Raw genomic sequence first — 18,608 nt, 5'->3', positions numbered from 1 at the left:
CCTGTGTTATACAGTTCAACTACCTTTTCCCGTAGATCCGTTGACATTTCTTTTGCTTTCCCCATGACTCACAATCCAGAAACGTCAGTGGCTGGATGAAAGATGCAAGTCTGTTTGGATCCCAGAAACTCACTCAGCTTTTATGCACACACACTGATTACAAGCAAACAGGTCACAGGTGAGGATGTTACCTTTAGTAGCCATTCAAACCCATTTGTGTCAAATTCTGTTCATGTTATCAGGTCAAAATCACCAGGGTATGTGAACTTTTGATCAGGGTCATTTGGATGTTTTTGGTTGTCATTAATATTTAAAAAGAGAAAACACAGTAGTTTAACAATAAATGGCTTCACCCAACCAATAACCATAAGTGGAGAAAAAGTTTTTTTGTTATCATTCATATTCTCTGAAACAAGGCCAAGAAAGGAAAAATTCTGCCGGGGTATGTAAACTTTTGAGCACAACTGTATGTATACACACACACAGCACACACGCATGTATACACCATGCACATATACACATGTACAGTACAGACCAATAGTTTGGACACACCTTCTCATTTAAAGATTTTTCTGTATTTTCATGACTATGAAAATTATACATTCACACTGAAGGCATCAAAACTACGAATTAACACATGTGGAATTATATACTTAACAAAAAAGTGTGAAACAACTGAAAATATGTCTTATATTCTAAGTTCTTCAAAGTAGCCACCTTTTGCTTTGATGACTGCTTTGCACACTCTTGGCATTCTCTTGATGAGCTTCAAGAGGTAGTCACCGGAAATGGTCTTCCAACAATCTTGAAGGAGTTCCCAGAGATGCTTAGCACTTGTTGGCCCTTTTGCCTTCACTCTGCGGTCCAGCTCACCCCAAACCATCTTGATTGGGTTCAGGTCTGGTCACTGTGGAGGCCAGGTCATCTGGCGTAGCACCCCATCACTCTCCCTCTTGGTCAAATAGCCCTTACACAGCCTGGAGGTGTGTTTGAGGTCATTGTCCTGTTGAAAAATAAATGATGGTCCAACTAAACGCAAACCGGATGGAATAGCATGCCGCTGCAAGATGCTGTGGTAGCCATGCTGGTTCAGTATGCCTTCAATTTTGAATAAATCCACAACAGTGTCACCAGCAAAGCACCCCCACACCATCACACCTCCTCCTCCATGCTTCACGGTGGGAACCAGGCATGTAGAGTCCATCCATTCACCTTTTCTGCGTCGCACAAAGACATGGTGGTTGGAACCAAAGATCTCAAATTTGGACTGATCAGACCAAAGCACAGATTTCCACTGGTCTAATGTCCATTCCTTGTGTTCTTTAGCCCAAACAAGTCTCTTCTGCTTGTTGCCTGTCCTTAGCAGTGGTTTCCTAGCAGCTATTTTACCATGAAGGCCTGCTGCACAAAGTCTCCTCTTAACAGTTGTTGAAGAGATGTGTCTGCTGCTAGAACTCTGTGTGGCATTGACCTGGTCTCTAATCTGAGCTGCTGTTAACCTGCGATTTCTGAGGCTGGTGACTCGGATAAACTTATCCTCAGAAGCAGAGGTGACTCTTGGTCTTCCTTTCCTGGGGCGGTCCTCATGTGAGCCAGTTTCTTTGTAGCGCTTGATGGTTTTTGCAACTGCACTTGGGGACACTTTCAAAGTTTGCCCAATTTTTCGCACTGACTGGCCTTCATTTCTTAAAGTAATGATGGCCACTCGTTTTTCTTTACTTAGCTGCTTTTTCTTGCCATAATACAAATTCTAACAGTCTATTCAGTAGGCCTATCAGCTGTGTATCAACCAGACTTCTGCATAACACAACTGATGGTCCCAACCCCATTTATAAGGCAAGAAATCCCACTTATTAAACCTGACAGGGCACACCTGTGAAGTGAAAACCATTTCCGGTGACTACCTCTTGAAGCTCATCAAGAGAATGCCAAGAGTGTGCAAAGCAGTCATCAAAGCAAAAGGTGGCTACTTTGAAGAACCTAGAATATAAGACATATTTTCAGTTGTTTCACACTTTTTTGTTAAGTATATAATTCCACATGTGTTATTCATAGTTTTGATGCCTTCAGTGTGAATGTACAATTTTCATAGTCATGAAAATACAGAAAAATCTTTAAATGAGAAGGTGTGTCCAAACTTTTGGTCTGTACTGTATACAGAGCACATACACACATGTATGCAGAGCACATACATACACATATATGTCTTAACATATTGTAAGGTGGCTGTCGGACACCTAGTAGTTGGGAGATAAGCTTGGAGTAATGCTTTAGTACATATAGGAATAAAAGGCGTTAATCGACCATGACACATTGATTATGAGAAGCTGGACAGTTGGGAGAGAGAGTTGCTCACCATATCTCCACCCCTGGGTGCAGTTCACTTTGTAAATTGAGACCTGTTTGTCTCACAGATGGCTGTGTGTATGGAGGTGTGCAGATCTCCTGGATTGTGTGCCTTTGCTAAAGGACTAAGAAGCTGGACTCTAAGCCAGGGGAGCTAACCAGCACTATTGTATGGACTTGTTACTTTATGTTTTATTCTGTGCCGGACAAGGCTGTATTTAAGTTTTCCTGTGATGTTTATGAGGACTGAAATAAACTAGCCGGACTTTAAATAGAAACGGTTACTGTGATACCTCATACCGCTCCCCAGTGAGTAGCATTGTTACAATTTATATACCACCAACAGTCCATACATTCTAGACTCAACCACACACACAGAGACATACTGACAGACACACACACATAGAGACATGTAGACAGACAGATAGATGCACACATGTCCATTCACATCATTGGTCTGTCTGTGTCATACAGGACAGGTCCTCCAAAGAGACACGCTCTTTATATCCACTTATACTCTGACCAAGAGATGAGGATTCTGAACACAGATATTAAATATTAATTTAGAATGACCTAAACATTTCTAAGAAAATAGGTTTTACAGACTGGAGAGTGAGTAAGAAGAAAGTTTTCATAGGATCATCTACTTAAATGTAATTTTTAACAAAGAACTCCTATATACATTATACTAAAGTCTATTTTACACAAAAAAAAGTTAAATTTGAATTATTAAGCACCATCCTGGTGTTCCAAAATCCTTAGGACGAAACTTTCTGTCTTGTGATGTCATGGGGTCACTAGGGTGGCCACTAGTGGAAATCTGCCTGATAACTGTCTACAGATTTAGGAATTAAAGGGAATCTGTCAGCACATTTGACCTGTCTAAACTATTAATATGGGCATGCAGTTATAGACTGCTGAAAAAAGTTCTCCCTGTATGTCTCATATCAGATGCTTTGTTAATAAATCATCTTTTATCACTTTATATATATGACTTCTTCCAGGTTCTGGGGCGGACTCTGCCTGGAAGATAACTCTGCCTCCAGAGATTATTATACATGAAGGGGGAGTTACCAGTGTGATGTGTGATGGCCACTCTCTGCTTCTTGTAATTATACCTGACACATCTGCAGGCTCCTCTCAGCTTCAATTTCCATCTCACAGGCAGACAGGGTGTAATATTTTTACAATACAGCAGAACTGTGAGAGCTGAAGCAAATGTGTATGTAAGGATACAAAGTTAATTTCTCCTGTTCTGTGTTAGTTACTTGTCTCACACTGGTAACTTCCCCTTCATGTAAAATAATCTCTGGAGGCAGAGTTATCTTCCAGGCAGCGTCCTCCCCATAGCCTGGAAGAGGTCATTTATATAAAGTGATAAAAGATAATTTTTCAACAAGACATCTGATATGAGACATACAGGGAGGACTTTTTTTCAGCAGTCTATAACCTATATGCTCATATTAATAGTTTAGATAGGTCAAATGTGTCGACAGATTCCCTTTAAGGAGGTAGCCTGACCTTAATTATATGATTTTTTTTTAGTTTGTTAGTAAACCCATCATGCTGCTATTACAAGGACCCTTCACCTCTGGGCGATTTTTCACTTTTTCTTTTTTGCTTTTTTCTCCCCTTCATCCAAGAGCCATAACTTTATTTTTCCATCCACATAGCCATATGGGGGCTTGTTTTTTGCAGGATGAGTTGTACTTTTGAATGCTACCTTTCACTCCACCACATAATGAACTGGAAAAGGGGAAAAAATTCCACGTGGGGAGAAATTGTGAAAAAAGTACAATTCCAAGATTGGTTTTTTTTACATTTATTTATCATATTCACTATATGGTAAAACTGACCTGGCAACATGATTCTCCAGGTCAGTGCGAGTACTCAGATACTAAACATGTATAGTTTTTATTTATTGAAGTGGTGAAAAAAATTCAGAAATTTGTAACAAAAATAAACGTTTTTGCTTTTGTCGCCATTGTCCGAAACCCGTAACGCTTTCATTTTTCAGGATCTGGGGCTGGGTGAAAGCTTATTTTTTTTGTGCCTGAGATTACATTTTTATTGATACCATTTTGGGGTTGAAACGATGTTTTGATCGCCTCTTATTGCATGTACACACAATGACTCAAACATAACATTCGAGCACGCCGAAGGTACTCGGAAAACACCCGAGCATGCTCGTAAATCTCAAGTAACGAGCATGCTCGCTCATCACTAGTGAAGATGTGGTGCAGAAGTGGAGTTTTTCCAAGAGTGGGCGGTGTGACTGTGGAAGGTTCGAGGGGTGAAGGTGGAGCTGGGGTGGAAGTGGAGTCTCAAGGGGGCCTGAAAATTTTGCCAGTATGGTGCCCTGAAATTCCTGGTGGCAGCCCTGCACACACTACACACCACCAGTCTATCTTCTCTTCAGTCCATCTGACTCCCTCAGAGTACAGAGCCTGTGGTGACATCACAGTCACATGACTGGTCACATGATCATGATGTCACCAAAGGTCCTGACATTCCGCAGAGTACAAGACCTCTGGTGACATCACGGTCACATGACCAGACACATAATTGTGATATCAACAAAGGTCCTGAAGCAGTTTCCACATTGGAAGCTTCACTGTTAATCCTATTGTCAGTGAAGCTCCTGCTGTAGATGCTGGTGGCCCCTGAGGGAGTGGGGGCTCTGGGTAATTGCGCAGTCTATATCTCCTCCCTCCAAGCCAGCCCTGGATAGTTATTTTAATTCATAAAAAGTCTACATAATAACACTGCACCTGGAAATAAGAAAGGCACATGTCATCTCCAGAATTTCTCATTGGCGCAGCTTCAGGATCTGGGGCTGAAAGCAATCATATCTCAGCTTTGTAAAAAAAAAAAAAACATTTCTAGATTTTTTTTTTATTAGAATGTTACATTGTACTATATTTTTGCCATACTACAAGGTCATTTCACATTAAATGGTCAGAAAATATTCCACAGAGGGATCAGAGACCTAATTGTCCCTACACTTGTTTATGTGACAAAAAGCAACAATGGTCTAAATTGTCCTTTTCCAGGAGCATAGGAGCATAGCTTAGTCAGGTTGGGGGACTGGACGGGACTTCATCTCTAATTTTTGGAGGCACTATGAAAAATAAAAGCTTCAACCTAAATTAAAGCTCATTCCAACACTTCCATAATTGCTACCTCTTCTGAAGTTAGACAACTGTTATATAAATAGAAAAATCTGACACAGTCAGTGTAAAAGGCAGGGGCATAAGGACTGCAGAAGGTGCGATGTTGACCGAGCTTATGGGTGAGGGGGGCGCGTTGGGATCAGCCATATTTTCAACCAAAACTGCGTCCTTGGACACACCTCCAGTTGAAAACTATTGTGGAACAGACAGAGAGCCCCTGGCTCCATGACCCACATCTGCAGGGCATAATATCAATGTTGAAGGAGGGGCTTGCAATCTGATGCAGGTGTGCTCTGCAGCTGTGGGTCTCTGATTGGGCCACAGCTGTAGAGTAAGAGCGAGGCAAGGAGCCAAGAGGAACAGGGAGAAGAAGGAAGAAGAGAGCAGAGTCATTCAGGGTGGGACCGGGGATAGGTAACAGGGAGAAGACCATGGGGGGGCGACGACATGGGCGGGCAAGAATTGGAGGACCTTATTATTACATGGGGGTCAGAATTGGAGAACATTATCAACTTTAGGGGGACAAAATTGGAGGACATTATTAATTTATGGGTCCAGAATTTGAGGACATTATTAATTTATGGGGACCAGAATTGCACGACTTATGCCCCAATAATTTATGGGGTGCAGAATTGGAGGACATTATTAACTTATTGGAGCCAGAATTGGATGACATTATTACAAAATAGGGGGCACATAAGTGGATATTAGTAATGTATGGGGCCACAAAGTGAAATATTACTACTCTATCAGGAACACAAAGAGAAATGTTACATCTGTATGGAGCATAAGTGGTGAGAAATACTACTGTACAACTTGGTGCCAGAATGGGAGAAATTCTACAGTTTTTGAGCACAAAGGGGACATAAGCATTATTACTTTACTGAGGACACAGGGGAACATAACTACTGTATTGTGTTTTATTTTGGGAATACTGTCACTATGGGACAAAAGGGAGGTACTGGTACTGTTAGAAATGGGGGAAAGGTGGGGAAGGTACTCTAGATGTGACCAGTCATAGATATATGTGTACAGCAATTTGCAGTAACTAGCCCTGGCTGGAAGAAGTTAAAGTAGTGTGCGCCAGACGAAGAAAAAGAAAGGCAAAAGGGAATTACTTCAATTGGAGACAGCACTGCTGGATGTCTTGAGTTTCTGGTCTGTACATGCTATTACCTTCCACTATATGGTCATTCTTTGGGGTGGTATTAGTACTGTGATTATTATTAATAATCAACATGGTGGTATTATTCAGTCACTATTAGAGCTGAGAGAACCCAAACTTAAAAGTTCAGGGTTCATAACGGACAAGTGTCCGGTGCTAAACTCCAAACACAGACTTCTCCCAGAAGTCCGTTTTAACGTTTGGAGTTTCGGAGGAAGTCCGGGAGGAGAAAGAGAGATCCAAAGTTCAGGTCCTCATTGATTTCAATGGGGTTCAGGTTCAGGTTCAAGTTCGGGTACAGTTCCGCTACCCGAACCGAACTTTGGACTAAAGGTCGGGTACCAGAACCTGAACGTACACGAGTCCTCTCATCCCTAGTCACTATGTGATGGTAACATATGGTCTGCTCATAGTGTGACGATATTTAGCCCTTGAATGTGATAATATTGACATATTGGTCTTGGTACTGTGGGTTTTGTTCAGTAACACAATGGTGGTCATACTCAAACACTATGAGGAGGAATATATGGTCATGGAGTGGCGGTATTTGTCTCCTATCTGGTATTATTGGTATATTGGTCTTGTTATAGTGAACCTTGTTCAGTATTAGTATGGGGATAATATCTGTTCTTCTGTAACTATATGACTATGTTTATTTAGATTTATTACTTAACAAATTATCTTATTGCCATGCTTTTCTGTCAGATTTATAAATTATATTTCTATTATTCTTTATTGGGTGCCAACACAGACTCTATCAAACCTACTGGGGCCTACACATCTGAGCGACATGCTAGTGGATGGCAGGGGAGCGGGTCCAAATTATGTCGTCTTGGGTCCCATAAGACTCTAGTTACTTGTGTGGTGAGAGGTGCACAATAATTTATAGAGAAATGCAGAGAAAGCTATCCAGTGCTTTGGGAATAGTTGTAGCTGTACATATAGTAGACAGTGTTTTATATGGTGGTTTGAGGAATATTGTATATTGGTTGTCAGAAACATTGATATGAGTGATAAAATAATAAAATAGAAATATATGTTGCACATACACACAAAATCCCCCATGTTCATTATCTGAAATATCATCTCACCTCTGGCTCATAATAAACCACTAGCTTCTCTTGAGAGGTTTTGACCATCTGGGCATTCCCACGGCTCAGGAGTGATAGAGTTGACATCTTTCATGGCGGACCTCCAGCAATGGCAGACCTCCCAAAGCCCTGCACTCTCACATGCCAGGGCTGCCAACCTCCAGGGCAGGAAGCCGTCTCCTTTTAATAAATCCTGAGAGATGGATAGTGGTGCACAGACTTATCCAGAACGGGATCCGTATATTAGAAGAGATTTGTGACAGGATTTCCAGTCCCGCCCATTGCTCACACTGTTTGTGTTGTCTGCCCTGCAATGGTTGCCATAGACTGCACTGTCCCAAGTTGTTCTCTGAAACTCTTCACTGCTCCTCATTGTTAAAACAGATTGTTTCTGGTGTTACCCTGGTAGCAAGTGGAGGAGTGCGGGAGCCCTCAGGGATGTGTTCACATACCAGCAGTAAAGTTGGTGCAATTACTTAGTACATGCTGATACAAACAGTGTACGAACATTGCCCTCAAAACGTCAAAGAAATATTCAGAAAATATAGGACATAAAGGCTATGTTCTCACAATGAGGATTTGATGAGTTTTTGATGTTGCAGATTTTAGCTCCTATTAGCTAAACTATTAGTTATTTGCATTTTTTCATTGTGTTTTTTAGTGCATTTTTTTACAGGCTTCTTTATTGTGTTTTTTTCAGCTGTAGTTTTTGTCTCTTTTTAGTATGTGATGTTTTATATAACGTTGCTTTGTTTCTGATACTTCCTGGTATATGATTTTATGATTTTGATAAACTTTATCGATACAGTCATGTGCGGATTTACAGACCTTTTTAGATTTCTATAAATCCCATCCACTTTGCTGGAAATGTAAGACGCTGCAGTTTCTGTGCAGCGAAAATATGTAAAGTAAAAAATGCACCAAATACTCATCGTGGGAACTTAAAGGGGTAGTCCGAAACTAATATTGATTTTCACCCTGAATGTCTCTCGATTTATTTTAATAATATAATAGTTTTTCCAATATGGTTTAATTAAAATGTCCCTTCCCGCTCTAATCTAACTGCTTTTATTTTTTTACCTATTTACATTTTGATGACACTTCGTTTGAGAATTCCCAGTGCATGCTGGCATACTCAAACGGGACAGGACTTCATCAGGGGGCAGAGGCTGAGTTCACTGCCGTAGCCTCTGTCCCCACCCTGAAATGAAGCTATATCAGTGACCTCCGTTTCAGAGGCTGGGCTAGTCCCCGCTCTACTGAGCATGCATCAGTTTTCAATTCGGACATATGCCCAGTGCAAGCTCCTTTCTTATTGTGAGGTGAGCAGAGACCAGCCCTGCCCCCGAAACAGACGTCACTTTTGAGGGTGGGGCTGGTCTCTGCTAGCCGCGTTCTCTCCTCACAATGCGCACTGACAGTGCGCTCTTTTGCTGGCTCGTCACTTCTCATTACAGCTGGTGATGGAGCGCACTGTCATTGTGAACTGAGAATCTTGTACAGTAAGAAGGGAGCTCGTACCAAGTATACGTCGGAATTAACAATCGATGCATGCTCAATAGAGTAGGGAATAGCCCAGCCCCTTAAATGGATATCACTGATGACGCTTCATTTCAGGGTGGGGACAGAAGCTGTGGCAGTGACCCCAGCCTCTGCCCCCTGATGATGTCTCGTTTAAGTATCCCAGCATGCACTGGGGGTTCTCAAACAAAGCGTTATCAAACCGGAATTAGGTATAAAAAAAAATAAAATAAAGCAGCTAGATTAGATAGGGTAAGGGACTTTTTAATTAAACCATATTAGAAAAATGATTATATTTATTAACCCCTTAAGGACCGAGCCACTTTGTAGGTTAATGACCGGGCCCTATTTTTTAAATTTGACCACTGTCACTTTATGAGGTAATAACTCTGGAACGCTTCAACAGATCCCACTGATTCTGACATTGTTTTTTCATGACATATTGTGCTTCTTGATAGTGGTAAAATTTATTCAATACGACTTGCGTTTATTTGTGAAAAAAACAGAAATTTGGTGAAAATTTTGAAAATTTTGCACTTTTCAAACTTAGAATTGTTATGCCCTTAACCCCTTTACGACATAGGGCGTATTAATACGTATCTGTGCCCTGGGCCTTATGGACCAGATATGTATTTATACGCCCTATCTTTAATGCGGCACCGCGACCGAAGTCGCAGTGATAGCATTAAAATTACGGTGCCATCTTACCTTAGGGTAGATGGCGCCGGCATCTCGGGGGGTGTCGCCGCCCCTTCACACCCACGATCGCTGTGATTGGCTGTTCAATTCTGAACAGCCAATCACAGCATTTCTCACTGTTTCCGGCAATCAGATTGCCGGAAACAGTGATGTGCAGCCTAGGATCGGTGCTCCTAAAAGCACCGATCCTAGGCTGTTGCCTAGTAACCCCAGCCCTCTCCCCAAACTGCTAGGATCGGTACGATCGCCGATCAAATCGATCGCACCGATCACAGCGGGACCGCGCAGTAACAGGGCGGTTACGGGGCGGTGACCGGCTTGTGACCTGCCTGTCACCTCCCCATGACCCCCTGTGATGTCATATATCCCCCAGCCAGCCCCCAGCCAGCTCTGATTGGAGCGATCGATGATGACATCGATCGCTCCAATCAGAGTACCTGAACACAGGTCACAGGGCGGTCACAGGGCGGTGACCGGCTTGTGATCTGCCTGTCACCTCCATGTGACCCCCTCTGGTGCGTGCCCAGGCCCCAGCCATCTCTGATTGGTGCGATCGATGTCATCATCGATCGCACCAATCAGAGTACCTGACCGGGAGGTGACCAGGTGGTGACCGGCCTGTGACCTGCCTGTCACCACCCTGTCACCCCCCTTGACCGCCCTGCAGATCCTCACACTTGGTGAGGATTTCTACAGAGCGGTCACGTCTGATCTGCGCTGTGCTGGGCCTTGTAGTGCCACAGAATCTTCTGTTACACTATAAGACCTTTCTCTTACCTGCTCCAGTTACTGCTGCTGCTCCGGCATCCTGCTGCGGTCTCCAGGGTCCTGGATCTCCTGCTCCGGCGTCCTGCTGCGGTCTCCATGGTCCTGGATCTCCTGCTCCGGCGTCCTGTTGCTGCGGATCCTGCTCCAGAGCCTCTTCCAGAACCTGCTGCTGATCCTGCTGAAAGAAGAACAGAGAAGACTTTGGTAAGTCCATCTCTGTTCTCCCGTCATCCACCCCTCTCCCCCACTTCTCCCCCCCCCTCCTTTTGCCCCCAATCCTCCTCCCCCCCAGTTTTTTTTTTTTCGTGCGTCCTGCAGCGGCCGAGCGCTGAGCAGTGTCAACGTCCGTGCTCGCTGCTTTTCAGGACTTTTTCTTGTCCCTGTCAATTCCCCCCCCCCACCTTTGCACCACATCCGCGCACACACCCAGCAGCTGCCGAGAGTTGATTGGTGACATAGTTCACCGATCCGCACTCGTGCTCGCTGTTTGAACCACCTACGGTAGTTCCTTTTTTTCTCTTTTTTTTTCAGAAAAAAAAGTTCACACCAAGCACACTGACACACACACACTCTAAATAAAGTACTGACACACACGCACCACATACACGAGAAAAAAAAAATGTCCGGCTCATCCCAAACTTGCTATTCAGCGGAAGAGGCATACGCTATTGTTGCCTCCGACACTGAGACTGACAGCGAGGGCGAGGATGCCACATTTCTTTATTTTTCCGACGCCTCATCGTCCTCCTCTTCCTCCTCTTCTTCCTCCTCTTCCTCCTCAGGTGCTGCTGGACCGCCCCGCAGTCGTCGCAGGAGAGAAGATGTTCCAGCGCCCCCCACTACTGATCCCGTATGGACCTTGCCCCCCAAAAATTTTGAGCCACTGATTCCTGATTTCATGGCGGAATCAGGAATCAAGTTTGACACCACCGGCCTCACAGAAATAGACTTTTTCAAAGTCTTTTTCTCTGAGGATTTTATAAACCTCATGGTGGGCCAAACTAATTTGTATGCTCATCAATTTTTGGAACCAAACTCGTCTTCATCATTTTCTAACTGGTCTCCTGTAGACGCAGAAGAAATGATGAAGTTTTGGGGCCTGGTCCTTCATATGGGGATCCTGAAAAAACCAGAGGTTCGGCAATACTGGAGTGTTGACGTTTTGTATAACACTCCAGTGTTCCGAATGGTCATGACCCGGACACATTTTGAGGCCATCCACAAGTTCTTGCATTACCAAGATAATGCAAGGTGTCCTGCACGCGATGACCCGAACTTTGATAGTCTTTTCAAAGTTGGGTCGGTCATCTAGCACTTCAACAACAAGTTTGGTGAAGTGTACGTGCCCCAAAGGGACATCTGCGTGGATGAGTCCTTAATTTATTTTAAGGGGCGGCTTGGATTCCGGCAGTACCTGCCCAGTAAAAGGTCCAGGTACGGGATCAAGCTGTATAAACTTTGTGAGAGTACCTCAGGGTACACTCACAAGTTTAGAGTTTGTGAAGGGAAGGACTCCCGGATTGAACCCCCTGAATGCCCCCCTGTTCTGGGAGTGAGTGTGAAAATTGTGTGGGACTTGGTGCACCCACTGCTGGATAAAGGTTATCACCTGTACGTGGATAACTTTTATACAAGTATCCCGCTCTTCAAGTCCCTCTCTGCGCGACATACCGCAGCTTGCGGTACTGTCCGCAAAAATCAGAAAGGCCTCCCAAAGACGCTAATTTGGCAGCTGCTCAGAAGGGGTGAGAGCAGAGCCCAATGTAGCGACCACCTATTGGTGGTCAAGTACAAGGATAAGAGGGATGTCCTTCTCTTGACCACCATACATGGTGATGGCAGCACCCTCAGCACTGTAAGAGGTTCCACTACACAGGTCGCCAAACCAGACTGTGTAGTGGGGTTCAACTAGTACATGGGGGAAGTTGATCTCTCCGATCAAGTCCTCCAGCCGTACAGTGCTTTGAGAAAGGCCAAGGTATGGTATAAGAAGCTGGCCGTGCACATTGTTCAGATGGCAATGCACAACGCTTTCCTTCTGTCAAAATGTGCAGGCCAGACTTCTGCGTCGTATCTTCACTTTCAGGAGACAGTTATCAAGGCCATGATATTTGGCAGTGGTGGCGGAGCGGGCCCCACTACTTCTGGAACTGAAGGACCTCGAATTGTACTGGGCCAGCATTTCCCGGGGCAGATCTCTCACAGCGGAAAAAAAGGTAAGTCACAAAAGAAGTGCCGAGAGTGTTACCGAAGGGGAATACGCAAGGACATCATTTACCAATGTGACACCTGCCCCGACAAACCTGGCCTCTGCATGAAAGACTGCTTCAAAAGGTACCATACTTCCATGGACTATTGAATTAATTTCTGACGTATGACAACCTGACGAACACTACACAGCTGACGTAGTGTTCGTCAGGTTGTCATACTTCAGTTGTGTAGTGTTTGTCAGGTTCTCCTACACAACTGGCGTATAACACTACATTATAAAATTGACAAATCAGGTATCCGTTACAAAAAGGGGGCACTTGTTGGGCATTTCCACCGTTTAGGCACATCAGGGGCTCTGAGAACGTGACATGACGCCCGCAGACCATTCCATCAAAGTCTGCATTCCAAAGCGTCACTCCTTACCTTCCGAGCCCTGACATGCGCCCAAACAGTAGTTTTCTCCAACACATGGGGTATCAGCGTACTCAGGAGAAATTGCACAACAACTTTTGGGGTCCAATTTCTCCTAGTACCCTCGTGAAAATAAAAATATTGCGGCTAAAAGAGCGTTTTTGTGGAAAAAAAATGTTTTTTTTCACGGCTCTACGTCATAAACCTTTGCAAAACACTTGGGGGTTCAAAGTGCTCACCACACATCCAGATAAGTTCCCTTAGGGGTCTAGTTTCCAAAATGGGGTCACTTGGGGAGCTCCAATATTTAGGCACACAGGGGCTCTCCAAACGCGACATGGTGTCCGCTAACAAATTGGAGCCATGTCGCGTTTGGAGAGCCCCTGTGTGCCTAAACATTGGAGCTCCCCCCACAAGTGACCCCATTTTGGAAACTAGACCCCCATGGCACCTATCTAGATGCATAGTGAGCACTTGGAACCCCCAGGTGCTTCACAAATTAATCCGTAAAAATAAAAAAAGTGTTTTTTTTTCCACTTTTTCATTTTTACGAATCAATTTGTGAAGCACCTGGGGGTTCCAAGTGCTCACTATGCATCTAGATAGGTGCCTTGGGGGGTCTAGTTTCCAAAATGGGGTCACTTGTGTGGGAGCTCCAATGTTTAGGCACACAGGGGCTCTCCAAACGCGACATGGTTCCAATTTGTTAGTGGACACCATGTCGCGTTTGGAGAGCCCCTGTGTGCCTAAACATTGGAACTCCCCCACAAGTGACCCCATTTTGGAAACTAGACCCCCCAAGGCACCTATCTAGATGCATAGTGAGCACTTGGAACCCCCAGGTGCTTCACAAATTAATCCGTAAAAATAAAACAGTGTTTTTTTTTCCACTTTTTCATTTTTACAAATCAATTTGTGAAGCACCTGGGGGTTCCAAGCTTTTAGAATGGTGTCACTTTTGGGTATTTTCTGTCATAAATACCTCTCAAAGTGACTTCAAATGTGATGTGGTCCCTAAAAAAATGGTTTTGTAAATTTTGTTGGAAAAAAGAGAAATCGCTGGTCAACTTTTAACCCTTATAGCTCCCTAACAAAAAAAAAATTTTGGTTACAAAATTGTGCTGATGTAAAGTAGACATGTGGGAAATGTTATTTATTAACTATTTTGTGTGACATATCTCTCTGATTTAAGGACATAAAAATTCAAATTTTGAAAATTGCAAAATGTTCAAAATTTTCGCCAAATTTCTGTTTTTTTCACAAATAAACGCAAGTGATATCGAAGAAATTTTACCACAATCATGAAGTACAATATGTCACGAAAAAACAATCTCAGAATCAGGGGGATCCGTTGAAGCGTTCCAGAGTAATTACCTCATAAAGTGACTGGTCGAAATTGTAAAAATTGGCCTGGTCATTAACGTGCAAACCACCCTTGGGGGTAAAGGGGTTAAATCAGAGAGATATGTCACACAAAATAGTTAATAAATAATATTTCCCACATGTCTACTTTACATCAGCACAATTTTGGAAACACATTTTTTTTGCTAGGAAGTTAGAAGGGTTAAAAGTTGACCAGCGATTTCCATTTTTTCAACAAAATTTACAAAACCATTTTTTTTAGGGACCACATCACATTTGAAGTGACTTTGAGTGGCCTTTATGACAGCAAATACTAAAAATTCATACCATTCTAAAACCTGCACCCGTCAAGGAGCTCAAAACCACATTCAAGAAGTTTATTAACCCTTCAGGTGCTTCACAGGAACTGAAGCAATGAGGAAGAAAAAAATTAACATTTAACTTTTTTTCACAAAAAATTTAATTTAGACCCAATTTTTTATCACAAGGGTAACAGACAAAAATGTATGCCAAAATGTATTGTGCAATTTCTCCTTACCATGCCGATAGCCAATACGTGGCGGAAAACCACTATTTGGGCACATGGCAGGGCTCGGAAGGGACGAAACACCGTTTGACTTTTTGAATTCAAAATTTGCTGGAATAATTAGCGTACGCCATGTCGCATTTGGAGAGCCCCTGATGTGCCTAAACAGTGGAAACCCCCCACAAGTGACACCATTTTGGAAACTAGACCCCTCAATAAACTTATCTAGATGTGTGGTGAGCACCTTGAACCCCCAGGTGCTTCACAGAAGTTTATAACGTAGAGCCGTGAAAATAAAAAAATATTTTTTCCACTAAAATGAACTTTTAGTCTCAATTTTTTTATTTTCACAAGAGTAACAGGAGAAAATGGACCACAAAAGTTTTTGTGAAATTTCTCCTGAGTTCACTGATACCCCATTTGTGGGGGAAAACCACTATTTGGGCACATGGCAGGGCTCGGAAGGGACGAAGCACCATTTGACTTTTTGAATTCAAAATTTTCTGGAATAATTAGCGGACGCCATGTCGCGTTTAGAGAGCCCCTGATGTGCTTAAACAATAGAGACCCCCCACAAGTGACCCAATTTTGGAAACTAGACCCCGCAATGAACTTATCTACATGTGTCGTGAGCACATTGAACCCCCAGGTGCTTCACAGAAGTTTATAACGTAGAGCCGTGAAAATAAAAAATCAAATTTTTTCCACAAAAATGAAGTTTTATCCCTAATTTTTTATTTTCACAAGGATAACAGGAGAAAATTGACTGAAAAAGTTGTTGTGCAATTTCTCCCGAGTAGACTGATACCCCATATGTGGGTGGAAAATACTGTTTGGGCGCACGACAGGGCTTGGAATGGAAGGAGCGCCATTTGACTTTTTGAACGCAAAATTGGCTGGAATTGAGAGCGGACGCCATGTAGCATTTGTAGAGCCCCTGATGTGCCTAAACAGCGGAAACCCCCCACAAGTGACCCCATTTTGGAGACTAGACCCCTCAAGGAACTTATCTAGATGTGTGGTAAGCACTTTAAACCTCCAGGTGCTTCACAGAAGTTTATAACGTAGAGCCATGAAAATAAAAAAATCAATTTTTTTCCACAAAAATTTTCTTTTAGCCCCAAATTTTTTCTTTTCACAAGGGTAACAGGAGAAAATTTACCTCTCATTTTGTTGCGCAATTTCTTCTGAGTACGCCAACACCCTACATGTAATTAGGAACTACTTTTGAGGCATAGTACAAAGGTCAAAAGGGAAGGAGAACTATATTATAGTGTAGATTTTACTGTTAGGGTTTGAGGGTGCCATGACCCACTACGAGATCCCCTGAGGTGCCATAACAGCAGAAATCCCCATAAGTGACCCCATTTTACAAACTACACCTCTCAATGAACTCATCTAGGGGTGCAGTGATCATATTGACACCACAGGTGTGTCAGCGTGACCGAGCACGCTTTTATGCATGCATAAAAAGACGGACACTGCCGGATCATAGGCCAGCGTCCACAGTGCCTTCATCTGCCTCATTATAGGGAATCTTCCTCTGGGACAGTCGTGTAAGGGCTTGTTTTTTGCGGGACGAGTTGACATTTTCGGGCACATGACATATTTTGATCACTTTCTATTCCGCGGCGATACCTAATATGTGTACTTTATTTATTTATTTTTACATAAAAATGTGTATTTATTAGTCAATATTATTATTATCATTTTGTAATATTATTTTTTACCATTTTTTTTACTTTTTTCACTTTTTTCTCTTTGATCGCCGTTATAATGTACTGCAATGCACTAGCATTGCAGTACATTATACCTATAGTGAAAGCTCCTGAGACCATGCTGTGAGCTTTCCGTAGGTTGGTGACACGGTGGTTGTTATGACGACCCCGGGTCACCATGGCAACGATCGGGCCCCGGCACCGATCTGAAGACAGAAGAAGCTCCCATCCCTCTGCCTGCCTCCTGAATGCTGCTATCGCGCTTGATCGCAGCATTCAGGGGGTTAACAGCCAGGGGCGGCGCTGACACCGCTCCTGGCTGTTTAGTGCCGCAGCTCAGTCACTGATCGTGCAGGAGGTGCTGATATTACAGCATCTCCTGGGCGATCATGCTGAGATCGGTCAGTCAGATTGACTGACCGATCGCAGCGATCTGGGTGTGGGGACTGCTGGCATGGTTGACCCCTGCACCCCTTCTTGTGCCACTCAGCTGTCACAGACAGTTGTCGGCACTTAACTGTCACTGTGTGTTTACACGCAGTGACAGTTTAAAGCCATGACGGACACTGCGCGGCAAGGAACGTTAACTTACACTCGTTCATGACGTGCAGTGTCCCTCATTGGGCGTTAAGGGGTTAAAGTAAATAGACATTTAGGGTGAAGATCATTATTAGTTTCCCACCACCCCTTTAACTTAAAGCTTATCCCTACTTTTACAAGTAAACAATTATAGTGCTGGATTCTGCTGTCTAATCATTTTCTAAATAACTCTATTAGTGATTTCTGCCAATGGTTCAGTCCTGATGAAGAGGTTTGAAAACCTTGAAACGCGTTGACACAATAAACTGCATTCATGCTTCACCTTTGTGTGTGAGTATATCTCGGCCAGCGCTGATTTTGAACCACCATACTCCTCATTTTTTGCATGATTTCTGCCAATTACAGACAGTACGGACCGCCCATACTTTAGTCTATAAATTGCATAGTTTAGCATTGCCCACAGCATGCAGGGACTTCTGGCGGTCCGGTGCTGCAGGTTATCAGAAAAAAACACTAATAGAGTAATTTCGAAAAATGATTATACTGCAGAGTCCAGCACTATAATTGTTTTCTTGTGAAAGTGGAGGTACTCTTTAAAGAGGTTGTCCACTACTATAAATAATGGCCCCATCGGTTTAAAGTTTTTTGTAATTACCTTCTGTTGTTATATGTGCCTGTGAGTGGCGCTATTGCTGACCATTCACTGGGCATCACGCGACTCCCGGCTGCAGCCTCTGACATCCGCTGATATCACGTCAAGTTCTGGGAACCCAAAGGCGTGATCCAGTGACGCGCACCCCCCTGATTGATGAGCTTTGGGTGGGGTTTCACGTCATTGGCTGCAAGCGCGTGCTGGATCCTGGGCTATGATGTGCGGTGAAACACCACCCAAGGGATAAGGGGGCCCATTTCTATCCCCAAAGCAAGTGAAATTAAGTATTATGATGATCTATTGGACAGCAAACGGCCCATATATTGTTCTGGCACAGGGGTCCTCTTCTGTCTGTGTCCGCCAGTGGTAGGAGCCATGCTTTGAGATGGTCTCAGCAGTCAATATTCCTCTCAGCAGTCAATACT

General features: G+C 43.5%; 1 protein-coding gene across 6 annotated transcripts in view; it reads right to left on the bottom strand.

Annotated features, from left to right (window-relative positions):
* The window catches only part of KIAA2012 (KIAA2012 ortholog), a 276,644-nt gene that overhangs the window by 249,345 nt on the left and 8,691 nt on the right, over window positions 1-18,608 (bottom strand). For 3 of the 6 annotated variants that reach the window (XM_073646452.1, XM_073646456.1, XM_073646457.1), the window contains exon 1: window positions 7,776-8,110. The exons of 1 other annotated variant lie outside the window; for it this stretch is intronic. In XM_073646452.1, the coding sequence (XP_073502553.1) occupies window positions 7,776-7,862 (87 nt within the window). In that variant the 5' untranslated portion in view covers window positions 7,863-8,110. Of the gene's footprint in view, window positions 1-7,775; window positions 8,113-18,608 lie in introns of those variants that run through there. 2 more of the 6 variants (XM_073646458.1, XM_073646454.1) reach the window with 2 other exon arrangements.

Source organism: Phyllobates terribilis, unplaced genomic scaffold, assembly GCF_046119375.1.
Source record: "Phyllobates terribilis strain yellow unplaced genomic scaffold, ASM4611937v1 Scaffold_9__5_contigs__length_417890890, whole genome shotgun sequence".
In the NCBI taxonomy this organism is placed as follows: Eukaryota; Metazoa; Chordata; class Amphibia; order Anura; family Dendrobatidae; genus Phyllobates; species Phyllobates terribilis.
The sequence above is the reverse complement of the archived record's forward strand: the minus strand, read 5'-3'. Positions and strand labels throughout refer to the sequence as shown.